At 35.5% G+C, this 14,805-nt stretch overlaps 1 protein-coding gene across 1 annotated transcript; it reads right to left on the bottom strand.

Annotated features, from left to right (window-relative positions):
• Window positions 1–18: 18 nt before the first annotated feature.
• Window positions 19–12,002, bottom strand: smco4 (single-pass membrane protein with coiled-coil domains 4). The gene is made up of 2 exons (XM_059031123.1): window positions 11,744–12,002; window positions 19–843 (listed from the first exon to the last, which is right to left on the bottom strand). The coding sequence occupies exon 2, from the start codon at window positions 719–721 to the stop codon at window positions 542–544; it is 180 nt and encodes a 59-aa protein (XP_058887106.1). The 5' UTR covers window positions 722–843; window positions 11,744–12,002; the 3' UTR covers window positions 19–541.
• Window positions 12,003–14,805: the final 2,803 nt, after the last annotated feature.

Here is a 14,805-nt window from a genome sequence, read left to right as displayed (position 1 = left end):
TACAAAGTGACCACGTAGTGTCTTCAATGAAAACTTTGGATTTATTCACAAAAATAAACATTTCAGATTACACTCATATTTCAAGAGAGGCCGCATAATGAAGGAAGAATCCTTTGGCAAGCATGAATTTGACAATTCTACCATTCATTAAGCCAGTTTAATACAGGCAAGATGATTTTCTCTATACAAAATGTTAACACGGGATACAATATACATTCTTCGCACAAAACACAGATTTGTTCTTCACCCCATCTCCCTCCCCGAAGACAATGTCATTCACTGGAAATTTCAAAAGGCACGTATGAACAGAATGATATACTGTGTGGTAAACTTGCTAACTCCTGGTTGTTTTCTTCTTTATTTTTTAATCAAATTAGAAAAGGAAAGCATAGTTGTAAAAGACTGCTAGATGACAGGGAAATATTAATGCTTTCAAGCATTTGAAATATTTTCTCAGCAAACATTCAGATGTATAGGAACTTTGTAATGAATTGCTCCTTTTAGGGAAATGATGAGTTTATGTTTTGGGAGTATCTTGGTGTTACTCAATAGCACCAGGTCTGGTTGCCACGTACACAAACACCACAATCAGAAGCACCACCACAGCCAACGTTGGAAGCACCACAGTGCCAATCTGCTGGCGGGCTTCCTGCATCGCCTGCTTCCTCTCCTTCTTGTCCTTCGAGGTTTCCTTCTTGGCCTTTCCCTTTAGCTGCCTCATTGTTCTCTCAAGGGCTTGGAAAGAATCCTCTGCTAAAAGAACAGTGACCAGGCACGCAAAGCTGTCAACCGAGCAAAGTGGTGGTCTTGTGTATGGCAGGATTGAATTGTCACTTCTGTCACCTGCCAATGACAAACAAATCTCAGTGAATAACAGACAACAATAATACTGCTAATAAAAAACTCTGCCTCAACAGTAGTTCTAACATTTTAGTGCAGCGTTATTGTGCAACATCAACCCTGTCTTAATTGGTCTAGATTATGATTCTTATTTTTTTATTATTATTATTTTTTAAAAACAAAACATTTGTAATTGTGTCATTTTGAAAAGCCTGTAAGAACAAAATAAAAAGGTCTATTAATAGATTATGCATCCATTAAAGCTACTCCCAATGAAATGATAGAAAATAAAAAAAATCAATGTCTGAATTAATGATTATGTATTTCACTCAAAACAAGCTTGTTAACCGAGTCATGTAATATAGACAAAAGTGGTGCGGGTTCATACTGTAGCAGTGTTTCGGTGTCACTCATTCATAATAGTACAGGTCTTGTTTTATGGTTATAATTAAGCACTAATGGTCAGGAAGGTGGGCCACTTCACTAAAAGCTACCTTGACAATTACTCATACAGTAATTAAAACCACAACATTGTATGTGTTTTGTCCAATTCTGTAGTGTTTCAAACAATTTGTAAGGGAGGTTACTGTAGTGAAGTTTAACATATTTTGAATATGAAAAAAAGGACAAGAAACATAACGCCATGTTGTGAATTCACTTTGATATATATATATATTATATATATATATATTATATATATATATATATATATATATATATATATATATATATATATATATATATATAGATATATAGATATATAGATATAGATATATATATATATATTGTTCCCCTTAATTCAAAATGGGTCTCCATTTTCTCAAGGAGTGGGGAAATTTATTAATGACCCTGCCAGTTGTCAGCAGAACTTTTTTAGTCCAATAGAACAGCCTTCTGTGTTAACTGGCATCCAGACAACCTTCGAGTCAAAGGATGGGTGAGGGTTTAGGCTGTGTTTGTTAAAATTACACATTTGTAACAGGGCTCATATCAGACTGTGTCAGTCATTTATCACTGTCAGCATCCACAAAAAAAGTCTTAAAGTAAACTGACATATTGCACTGCATCGGCTGACTGCTTCTGAGGATCAATTACAAGATGCTCAGTTCCTCGAGAACTCATTTTCACCGTCGCGACAATGCAGTACGCAAGATGTTAACACTAAAGTTAGCACAGAAAATTATTATTATTATTATTTTTATTATTATTATTATTATTATTATTATTAAACACTTCGAAGCCTTAGGCCTACCTCAGGATTACATTGTAATCGCAGATATGAAATGACAGTTTCATGAAACTGATCTCCCAGCTAATAATGAGAACATTTTAAATGATTTATTTAACAGGTGGCAGCTCTGAACCCAGGCATTCTACAGGTATTGATCCTTTCCAGGGGTCACAATCATATGGGGAATATAGCATCAGTAATTAAAATGAATTGCCCTCACCTTGGGATGCTTATCTACCTAAAAATGAGCATGACCATATCAAGCTGATGTAATCATAATTAAAGTGAGTTGAAGTCTCTTGTCAGTCCCAAGGAAATCATTGCTTGCCCACAGTACTCCTAATTGAAGAAATGGATACTGTTCAGATAATAAATCACCCAGGATTACTGTCACCATTAATACTGATTCCTCTCCCTTCTCTGTTTGCAGCTCGACCTCTCAACCAGACCTGCAGCACATGTAAAATATTGATTTCACACATATGATCACCTGATCATTATAGACAGCATTGTTGTTTAGTGTGGGCAGCAAGTGACTATAATGACTCCACCACCCCTCTTCCTGCTACTTTAAGATGGATCCGTGCCACTGAAATACACTGATGAGCAGGTCAATCATCTACAGACACACACACACACACACAAACACAGCACCTAAACTTGTGGTATACTACTTACAGTATTTACTTCAATGTACATTAACTCAGTAGTCACCTACTACAACAATCTCAGGACAACTAAATATTGCACCTACATTAATTACCGCAATTAATTTAATAGCCCAGCAAAAATAAAATTAGGGCATCATGCAAATCAAGAGGCAAATGTGAGTGCTGTACAAACATCGCCTTGGGGTACAGTTTAATTTTACTGTAGCTCTACAGTAAGATAATATACTGAAATAAACAGAGACATCTATTCAGTAGTGTTTTTTTACTGCACCATCTGCATTTCAGCAAAAGTCCAAATAAAATGCATTTCTCATAGTCTATTTTGAGAAATACTGGATGTAAGACGCTTACACAGTACGTATTGAAAATATTACTGCACAAATATTAATTCATAGGTACTGGTCAATCTGTCTGTGATGAACATGTAGCACACTACACTGTTGGGCTAGAAAAAAAATCTCATTTTCTTTATTTCAAGTAAAAAATATACAGATCCTCTCTACATGGCATGTTATTTCATCACAGCGGGAACCTGTAAACTCAGCAAGCCTGGAGAGATCAACTACTGCATTTAATAAACAAGGCAAAAAGAAACCCCTGCAGATCATTACAGTGCTGTCAGAATGTGAAATAGTGGTCAGAGAGAGCTCTGTAACTCTTCACATTTACATTCTCATGGGGGCAGATACTGCAAGCTTCATCAAGAGGAAGGGAAACCTCAGTGGTGCAATGCCAATTTCTCAGCTGCTCTGGACTTTTGTACCATACCATTAGTGCAGGATTTCAGTTTTTGGGGACGATACGACCATTTTACATTTCTAAAAAATAAAAATCTAGATTTAGATACAGCTTCAGTTTATAAATAGGGAGGGGCTTAGCTTTTAGTTTAAATTTACAGGATTTTCTGCAAATACAATCTTAAAGTTGTAATAAAAAAAATAAACTGAACAAACATTACAATTACTATTCATAATTGCATTAACATTAAAGACTAGTCACAGGTATACTGTAATAACATTAATAATAATAGTAAAATCTGTTTCATTTACAGGGTCCAAGTCATATGGCATATTCAGCTAACTAAATTATACTAACTCAATTCAATAAATTACCTGTTAATTTCAAGTTCATACGAAAGATGGCCCAACATATTCAACACAGTATTCATTTTAGTACCATTGCTAATTTACAGCAACGCATGGCACAGCATTTTGTGTGTTAGATTAAAAGACTTGCTTTGGCTTCAGATTACATGCAATTAAACATTCATTGATTGTCAAATTGTTAAAAGTTGCCTGCAAAACATTAGGTGTCATTAAGAAAAGCTTGCAAAAAATAGCATTAATACCAAGTGTTACTTTTAGTTGTCTTTCACTACAATTGCATATTATAGCAAACAGGTGTGATTAATCGTCCAGATGGGGTGATTAATCCATTAAAAGAAAATGCCAAGATTAAAACCCCTAATCAAAAGCAAACCTGGCTATAGTAATACATTTTGGCAGCTGGGTATCCAGATAGTCGTACCATTAGCATCCACAAAAAGCAGTCTGTAATGTGTGGTAATTCACTGGGTTGTGGTTAATTGGATAAACATGGACCTCAAAACAGTATATCAAAACTATGCAAATTCAACGCACTCTTTTAAAAGTCTAGTTTTATCATGCACACGTACTGAATACAGCTGTTATTGCCAGACATAGCATTTTATTAAGAGAAAATGCTTACACTTGAGGGAGGAATAATTTGTAAATGATGGCCATAAATTCAAAGCAATTTTCATGCTGGCAAAAATAATTATAAAAAAAAAGGAAAGCACATGCAAATACAGTCTGTTAGCTTGCAAACAGTGAACTACTCCCTTGCATATAGAGATAGTCCTGGAGCTGGACACTCAACCAGTACTGACAGCGATTTAAACCAAAAGCAAAGTGGACTAATACAGTCTTATTAGTTTAGAAAGCAGAAAAACTAGAGTAGAATACACAGACACTTAGGCACAGTTTCTCTTATAAGCATTTATATATCTGAAAGCTACTGAATAATCTTCTTGCTGGAAATACAGAGAAAAAAGCATTATACTGTATTCTCTTTCTGGCTTAATGTACAGCAAGTACAGGTTGCTAACTGTATCTGTTGGACTCTACCTTGAGCCAGGGGGGGAAAAAAAGCATCTTAATATACATATGATCATGAATGACACAGTGAAAAACACATTTACAACACTTACAGTTTTGCTGGGGACCTTAAAAATGGATGGCACACTAGCCATTGAAACAGCAGAACACAAAACTGCCTAGAAGGATTTCAAACTTAATAAAAATGCTAGGAGGCAATAAAAAAAGAAACCATACAAATGGAATTAGAAACTACTAAAGCCCCTTAAAGATCTCTCAAACATAACAAAAAAGACATATCAAGTGTCACGTTAACCTGAAGCAATCTTTCTAAAACAGCCTCAGGATTTGTGATTTTGTTCTTACTGTTTTTATTCATATTTTAGACAAAAAACAAGAATGTAATGTACCAATGATGAATTGGTAGATTTTGAGTTTTAAAATAACTAAATCAGGCATAGGTCGTATATATGTGTTTTTTCAAGAGATCAAACAGGAAAGGGTTGCTGGGGTCAGCTCTGCTGAATGGAGGAGATGAGAAAGCCATTTCTCCGACAGCCTACAAATACTGCTGGGGGAGATGTACAGTGTCGTGGACCGACTCTATTCACTTCAGTACCAATTTGCAAGAGGTTAGATATTAATACGCAGCAAGACAACGTTGTACCTGTCAGTCAAGCTGAAAACTTTTTTTAATAATCACACACTGCCTTTGCCAAATACATGAACTCATAATACAGGTGCCAGCTCCATGACTTAAATATGCAGCTTTTGTTTAAAAGATATAGGCCAGTAGTCTTAAACAGCTAATCACTTATCCATGCGGGGTATACGATTTTGAGTACAAGTCACCAGCCTCCTTCTCGTCTAACTAAAAACGACAATTGGAAATGGCAGACACCTGTGTCAACAGTACAAGCTGATGCAGCAGAGGGAACTCAATAAAAGAAAAGATCATTGCCCTTGAAATACCAGAAAAGGTATCCCAAGCACGGTCAGTTCACGAACTACAGCTGATAGCATCCTGTCCTTGGTTTTTAATGAGCACTAAAACACACCACAAAAACAGTAAAAAAAAGGTTACTGAAAGGAACAAAAAGCAATGCAGTGCTTATGGGTTCTGAGCTCCTGCTTCTTTCCAGCAAATTCCCAAAGGGTGCCTCAACTTAATGGCAACATATTCTATATTTAACTACAGCTAAACAGGTCACTACCCACAAAAGGAAGGAAATTCATCTCACTTAATGCATATTCAAGCACCACCCTTACATTTGTGCCAAAGACCGAGTCTAGTTTATGATCATATTATGCAAAGATAGGCATGTCACTGGACTATGCTCTATATTGTGACCTATTTTTTTTTTAAAATAAAATAAACCAATTATTATAATGCCCCCCAATTACCCAATAAAACAAAGAAACACTCTTCAGTACTGTAAAATGTATTATTTATTTGAGATGTCAGTAGAAAACCTGGTGATTGAAAGGCAGCGATTACATTTGTTCTATTATATCTTTTTGTATGTGTTTGTCACATTTAACACTTTTAGCAAGGCAATTTTAGCCTATAAAAACATTTCACTCAATATTTGTTTATTCAAAAACAGTACTTCAATGTATGTTCTAGCACTACTTGTTATGTGCTTGCTTCCTTGTCTAGGTGTTTGAGACTTATACAACTTGTAAATGGCATGTTGGATTCATTTGAAAAGGTGTGTAGGGGGTCTGCATACCTTCATAATGCAAGGGGACGAAACACACACAGAGTTCCACCGAAACACCTATCCACTGGGTAGCAATTAGATTTATCAGCATACAGTGTATGCATCATTCGCATACTGGTTTCAGTGCTGTCCTATACAATGACCAACTTGTCACAGACAGGTCAAATTGTATACATAATTTTTTTACTACTGAAAATCTTATGATTGGTGTTAAAGTTATGGGATGCAGTTACAAAAGTACCTACTGTTGGTGGATTTTATTACATTATACAGGGAACACAGATGAAACCTGTTATTAATAACCTTCCTATGAAATGCAATATATCTCACTGCTCAGTTAACAGGTTCTAAGCTCTCAGTCAAAAAGATTACTTCTTTTAATTTAAAGTGCCAGTAAGCAGCAATCACAAACAGCTATAACCTACATAAGCCCTGGGACTTGAACAGATAGTAAACCAATTGAATGGCAATTCTCGCAATAGTGACAGCTTGAATAGGCAGTCAAAGCTACTCTGGCTCCTAAAGGTGATTTCTCAAATTGAAAAATGGTACTTTAACTTGAACAAGTCCAGCATATTTTTTATTTCTATAAAGTTGGCAGTATAATTGTTTATTGTGGTAACTACTAAATATACTACACACAATTATGATGTCATTACAGTACTGCCAAACTAACTAAAATGGTCCTAGCCATGATCAACTGTATTCATATGACATCTTTATTTTCCAAAAAATGATATTTCTACAGTGAGCACCCTAAGTGGAGTTACCTTTCCTATACAACTTGTTTACCTGCAATATTCAACTATTAATTTAGTTTTGATAAACAGTTCTAGGTTACAGATGTCTATGGGAAATAAACTGATAGGCCTTGGGTGACTAACTGAAAATGGTTGGGTTTACATGCATGTGAAAAACCGACTCAACAGTCATGACTGTGTGACGTTGTCACGTGAATACATCGTGAAACAGCAAAAACGTCTTTTGGTCAGCGCGACTTTAAGGGCAGGGTCAATCGCTTTCTCATGATAAAAACAGCTGTAAAACCCCATGTAAACCGGAGCAGGAATCGTGCTTGTGGCTCACGAGGTTTCAGCAGGCAAGATCCCGTTTAACTGGCGGAATCTCACGTTACTCCTCAGTAAAGCCGTACCAAACCACACACACATACACACAAGACGCTGCAAATGTAAACCTCTCGTATAGCCTATTATTAATGTTTGTATAAATGCATGTTGTTAAGCACAACTAAATGAACTTTTAGCCATTATTATTAGTAGTGGTAGTCGTATTTTCTTTCTATAATTCTTTTAAGATGTCCCAGGAACAACAGAGCTCCACCTCTTCTCCCACCACACAACTGGAATGAACTGTTAGCATCAATTGGCATATTGTGCAATAAGTAACAGATGTAGTTAACAAACAACATAAATGTATTGTATCGCTTTAAATAAAGACTTTTGTTTGAATGTTTATATTACAAGACATCCACGTTTCATCATAATGTGCGTGTGTTAAGCGGATTCTGCGCTTGGCACTTCTACCGCAGACATATGTATTTTAACATATCCCCCTATTCTCAATCTTATATTCATGTAGGCCTAAGGATCATACTGTTTTTTACTGTATTATAGTGTAACCCTCCGTGTTCCCATATTTTCAACCTACATTTATATACTTTAATTAAATAAAACTTTTAGATGTTACGCATATCTATTTTTTAAGTAGAAAAACTTGTACTTATTAGAAGTTTTATTTTATATACTTTTCTGTGTGTGTGCGCATGCGTGTTGGAAAGGTAACGAGACAAACAAGTAATGTGTGATAATTCCTAATGTGCGTGACAACAAGTTAATTATTTTCTCTTGTTAATTTTTTTAAATCTTCATGCAGCGTACGAAGCTCTCCTAACGATATTCAGTCATTCTTTTCCTAATTACTAGGCAGACACATAGATTTCAATATCCCCTCCCCTAAATGACTATGAATTGAGTAATCTGCATTGGTACGGACGACTTTTTTTCCAACATCACAACAGCATAGCAACGTATTTCCTGAAAAGTACGGCAAAAAACATTGTGATGAAAACTGTCAAGACTTATCCATGTAAACACCGTCAATGTCTCCAGAACAGGAATATCAATTGTGACAATGGAGTAGGCTAATATCACTTCCACAGACAATAATCTGACATAATCAGCAAGGGGGGGAATCAAAAGGAAGTGCTGTACTGCGGGAGACAATTGCAGACATTCAAATCTGGAAACATGATAGCAGAAGAGGTATTTGCTTTGCCTAACAGTGCGATAGCACTTCAGAGCAATTGAACTAAATGGACTGCAGCACTGCTGGTGTACCGATGTTTTTTAATGCCCCGGTAATGATGCCAGGTCACACGTGGAAGGTAATTACAAATAATTCCAACACTTTACCCAGTTTAAGGAAGGAGAGTCTTTCAGAAAGCGAGGTCATTATCACTTTTAAACTGAAAGGAAAGCGTCAAATAAGTAGAACAGAAATGGATTTGGGTTTCATTTATTTTCTCAAGTGAAGGCCTATATAAAAAATGCATTCCTGATTCATGTCATATTATTAGATTCAGAAAAGGATTCTGTCAACTACCCTTATGCTTGGTTGGTATAAAGCAATTGACCTTCATTAATGCGTAATTTAACCTTCAGTTCCTGAAGCATCAACAAGAGCACTGAACAAGGTTAATGCCTTCCAAAGTATATGCCTTCATCAGTATGTTGTACCATAACACTAAATGCAGCTGAAACACTACAGTTTGATTCAAACAAGTTTGGACAGCAGTTCACACAAAGGTGTGAGCATTCAAGCCAAAACAGTATTGTATTTTCTGTGCCTTCAACTGCACCTAAACTAATGTAAGCACTATTGGTCTTTCACCTTTTATGAGCAATTAAATTAAATATTTTTAAAATGAATGCATTCCACATACTGTTGTTTCTATATTCTATTTCATGTGGAAATGTGACTAATAATAAACCTGGATTCCTGGAGGTTATTAGTTATTAAAACTGAACTGCTGTAGTAAAAAGCATTGGTTAAAAAAAAAAAAAAAAAATTAAAATTGCTACCTCTCTCTCATTGTTAATGGTGGAGGTGATGATTCCAAGCACCTTCCTAGGTAATTTCCCATCTCTATGTTTAACACTTGATGGCTGTCATATGGTGTTACTCTGCTGTTAAGAATATTGTTTTTTTTTTTTTTTTCATTTTCTGTCCAAATGTCTTTTAACAATCATATTCAGCCACCTCCAGCAGTCAGATTGTGGGATACGGATGAGGAAATGCAGATTTATTCTATGTCTAAGTGTTATCCTTTTGTTTACTGGGCTTCTGCAAACTTGCATTTGAAAACAGCAATGTGCTGTTATGTAACACCCCGAGGGGCTCTGCTCTTGAAAGGTGCTCCAGAAAATAAAACTTCATCATTCTATCATGAAGAGGGTAGTACTGTTTCTCCTGGTTTAACATTCATTACTGAAACAAAATCAAATCTAGACATAGTTCCCAGCAGATCCCAATTCACACACTTAAAAGTTCCTGTAAAAAACAGAACCAGCATCACACTTTATGAATCAGTTATTCAAAGTGTCTCACTGAATTAATAGATCCTTTGTTTGCCTTTCATCAGATTTGCTTGAGGCACATTGCTCATATCATGTTTCACAAACAACTGTAAAACTGAAGATTTCAATTTAAAAAAGAAAAAAAAAAAAAAAAAGAGTTATCCATTGAGGGGGGGTTAATGTTCGATTCAAACCCAAGCCAAAATATTACCTTACTATCTACATCTCGGTCGTAGACCGCTATTCATTTTTATTTATCTTATTTACTTTTGTAACTAGAAAAGCCTGAGTCTGACCAACTATTACATATCTGGGTGAATGATATGACAAAGTACACTAGCTGCTGGGAATGTGGCACCCTGCCAAAACCTTTATACCGAGTCTGCTTTGCACCAAAGTGAAAGAATATGGTAGTTAAATTCGAGGGCAACACTGGTGGCATTGGAATCATTTCATTGTCACCGAGTGATTCAAACCGGCAGCATTCCAATCATATTGTTTTACACAATGCGCCTTGCATTCAACTTTATCCTTTCCATTGACTTCCAGTACCACTGTCCCACAGTGAAGTACATATATACAATTATACTTGTGATACTACTGAGAACAGCAAATGTTATTAAACATGGGATTATAAGGCAAACAAATAACACACACACACTATTTATTATTAAAATGCTAGATCTGGCATCTTAACCTGAGTTACACATAAGTCACTACCTTAAATAAACAAATGCACACGTACGGTTACAAAAAAAAAAAAAAAATACATAAGTCGTGCTTCTCGGTCGCTGTCAGCACTAAATCCTGACAGCTGAGCTGAGCAATGCAAAGGCGAGTTTTGCAATCGTAGCTTTCCTTGCAATAGACCTCGTCAGGCAGTGCAACAAGGCGAGTAATGCAATCCCTTGCAATAGAACTCCTTCGTTTCAGCAACGTGCTGCAAATAATTCATTTCTCATCCCTGGGAAATTACCTACACTATACCCACAAACAAGCAAACCGATTAAATCGACAGTATGTTAATCTGTATATTTTTAAAACTATTCACAATTTAGCCACCCACTTTCCGTTAATGTTAGTAAATACAAAACTAAACCCACACTCGCAACACAAAGCTTTCTAATTAGTTTCACTGACCGTTTCGTTCGTTGTTGTTGCAGTAATGTCTTTCTATACACAAAGTAGTTTAAACAAAGAAAGAGATTTATATCAACTAGAGTTACCATCATTTGTTAGCAATATTTTTGAGTTTGGAAAACGTTAATCAAAAACGAATCCCCGACTACTACGTGTTTTTTTGTTGGTTGACTTTGAAAAAGTCGAAATGATAAAGTGAATAGAATTTTAATTCAAAATTAAATGTATCGCACCCATACATGACATAAGCACAGAAATCTAAAGAGCTGTTAAAAAAAAAGTTGAGGCTTGGCATGTAAAACGCAGCTCCTGTGTTTTGCCAAACAATAATACACAAAAAAAAAAAAAACACAAGACGGATCAGTGATAGTTAATTCTTGGAACTATTGTTGTTGAAATAAAACCCCCAGACATTTCTACTCACCTGCAGCAGCTGTAAAAGCGGGCGATATGTTTATATTTTTTAAATGTATTCAAGGCTCCTTTTTCTTTTTTTTACACCAGTTTCCAGAAACCCTGTACTCTATGTCTTCTTCCAGCTCACTCTGTCTGCCTTCCTTAGGCTGCAGCCTCCCCCCCGCCCCGTATATCACTGGTCTCTGGGATTACGTGGCAGCCGAGCAGCCAGTCTCACCCGCAGCGAGGCCGAAGTTGACACCGGAGCAGCGCTGTCTACCGGGCAGGAGCGGTATAGATGTTATACTGAGCAGCGAACATTATTAGATAAATCTTTTCCCTACATGGCATAAAAGTTGGAGGAACGTACAGTGATGCCAGTGTCTGAATGTTTTTAGTTATAGCACAGGTATAATTTACCAATTAATTTTGATAAGTTTTGGGCGTTAAATATAAATAAACAATTTTAAAAAATACCAACAGGTTGGTTTGGGATGCGTGTTGAAGATGTATCTGGCAGTACAATATTGGCGTAGATAACCTTGATTTTTTAAAAATATGTTGTTGTTTATATTCTAGGCAACAAGTACACACCATTTACTTACTTATTTATTTATTTTTGGTATATGTGGGTAGTGGGTTACGAAAGGACTGACATTTTACTGACATTTTTCTCAATCTTCTACTGTAACTATAATTACCACTAGTACTGCGCTGCACTGTGCCATCCAAATTGCAGTCAACTTTTTAAAATTATTTTTATTTTTTTAGAGAAAAATATAAAATCTAAACCCCATTTATCTTATAATCTTAAAGGAACATGTTATACAGTCTGAATTTACATATATTATAACTACCTGTTATTACAGTTTGTGCACGTATGTCTGTTTGACATATTTTACTTTTGGCTCTGAGTAAGCCTGAGCTGGATTGTCGTCATGATGCCAGTATAAAAATAACCACTAGGGAATTACACCGTTAATGCTGGAAGATTTTTAGCTCACCATATAACTGCACACACCTGCTTAGGATTTCCAGACACCCACAGCATCCTCCATAAACTCAAGCACACACTTTGTATTATGCTCACCCTCCAAAATCAGTCACCTAATGCTTCATCCATCAATGGTTCTAGACAACAGCATCCATCAAACTCTCCGTCCCTTACACCTTTCTTATTATGCATTCCTTTCTATCAGAAAGGAATGCATAACACCATTGTATTTAAGATCCCATATTTCAGTTTCTATGTCAAAAGAAACAAAGGAATGACCTGAGACTACAGATCATTTTTTATTTATTGGCCAAACTAGTCTGTAATTTCAAGAAATTGCCCATGTTAAATTATATGTGAATGAAGGTATAAAATGTACATTTTAATTTTTTTTATGGTATTTTAGGTTTTACAGAAAGTATTAAAAAAAAAAGTTACTAAAATTTGATATTTCTTCCAGCTTCTGATTTCAGAGGGTTTATCAAGGATGAAGGACTGACTGCCATTTCAAAGCAGTACACGTCATTCTAACTTTTAATGCGAGTTTAATTAGATACACCACTCACATTTTGTATAGATGATACAATTAAAACTCGCAGGAAAATCTGGAATGGCTCAAATTGCTATGGGGTTGCTTTGTGAGTTTTCGGGTCATTGACACGCAATTGCTTTTAATGCCCTCCCCCAATCCGCCATTTGGCCTTGATAAAGAATCAAAGCATCATTGTTTTTTTTTTTCTTCTTAAAAACTATACAAGTCACGTATACATTTACTATTGATCTTTTTGTGTTAGATAATTAAAATGTGCCATACACTGTTGTAACGAATATTAGTTTGTTGAGCCCACACTGTAAAAATGATGAACCACTCCCTACATTTGTTTTACTAACAAGACATGGCTTTAAAGAACGAAGAAAACCAAATAAATTCAGTTGTAGTACTTATTTTCACAGATCACATACTTTGCTATAGCTGCCACTACCCGTTTACACCGCTGTCATTCCCAAAGCTAAAATCATTACAATACTGAAGGTCAATATGTGGTTGGTTTATAATTCTAGATGTAAAGGTACTGATGTTTCTTAATTCTATTTTTACTATACTTTGATTTTCAGTTCACATCAGGATTTGTATTCTTATGCAAGGTGAAAGGGAGATAATGCCCTTCCTGTTCTTGTGGTGTGTATTTAGGAATATCCCCTTCTGCATGACCTGTGATTTCAAATCAGATTGCAAGTTTTAAAGACCATCAATATATAAATGGCAAAATCTGTGAATTAAATTGGTTATTTGAAAAGCTGGGGTAGTATCGAATAGTCAAATAGAAAAGTGAATCTGCGAGAAGGCCAAGTTCACTTTCATCGTCTTTTTGCAGGTTTCTTTTTGCCAAAATAAGCAAAACAAAAGCAATTAGATTAAAAAAAATTCAACTTTTCATTGAAATGAAATGTAAGCTTGCGGTTTAAGACGGACATAAGTGCAGTTCTGGTTGCAATTTAGAACTTTAATAGATATATTTAAAAAAAAAAAAAAAAAAAAAGAAAAAAAAAAGCCCAAACACAAATATAGTGCACAAACACGAAAGTGTTACAAAAACAGTAGCTTTAGTAATAGAGCATGAGACATTATTAAATACATGCTTCGCTATTTTAAAAGTGGTGACAAGTGTCAAATGATAGTAATCATTCTATCCCTAGTAGAAAGTTGATTACAGTGTGATAATGTACTGAACTAAAATGACTCAGGTATGAATAACTGCAAATTAGTTATTAGATTTGATAAGCTGCCCACTTCACCTTCAAAAAGAGCTAAAACACCATTAAATCTATTACACAATACCAAACCACACAAAATGAGGTCCTTATCTTTAATGTTTAAGCTATTAATATAACTTTGTCTAATGCATTAAGCCACTGCTAAATGCAAAACACAACTGATCTTAAAATATATTTTAGTAAAATAAAAAAAGTAGTCTATCTAAACATTCCTGCATGGCGGCACTTTGGATAGAAAGTGTATCCAAGACAAAAACTAATGACTGATGTTCCACTGGGATAATAGGCATCAATTACAATTTTACATTATGCCAAATCAC

This window comes from Acipenser ruthenus, chromosome 9 (genome assembly GCF_902713425.1).
Source record: "Acipenser ruthenus chromosome 9, fAciRut3.2 maternal haplotype, whole genome shotgun sequence".
Classification (NCBI taxonomy): Eukaryota; Metazoa; Chordata; class Actinopteri; order Acipenseriformes; family Acipenseridae; genus Acipenser; species Acipenser ruthenus.
Note: the sequence above shows the minus strand (reverse complement) of the source record. Positions and strands in the feature narration are given on the sequence as shown.

Coding starts and splice junctions, on each gene's coding strand:
- smco4 (XM_059031123.1), bottom strand. CDS start 721: ATGAGGCAGCTAAAGGGAAAGGCCAAGAAGGAAACCTCGAAGGACAAG.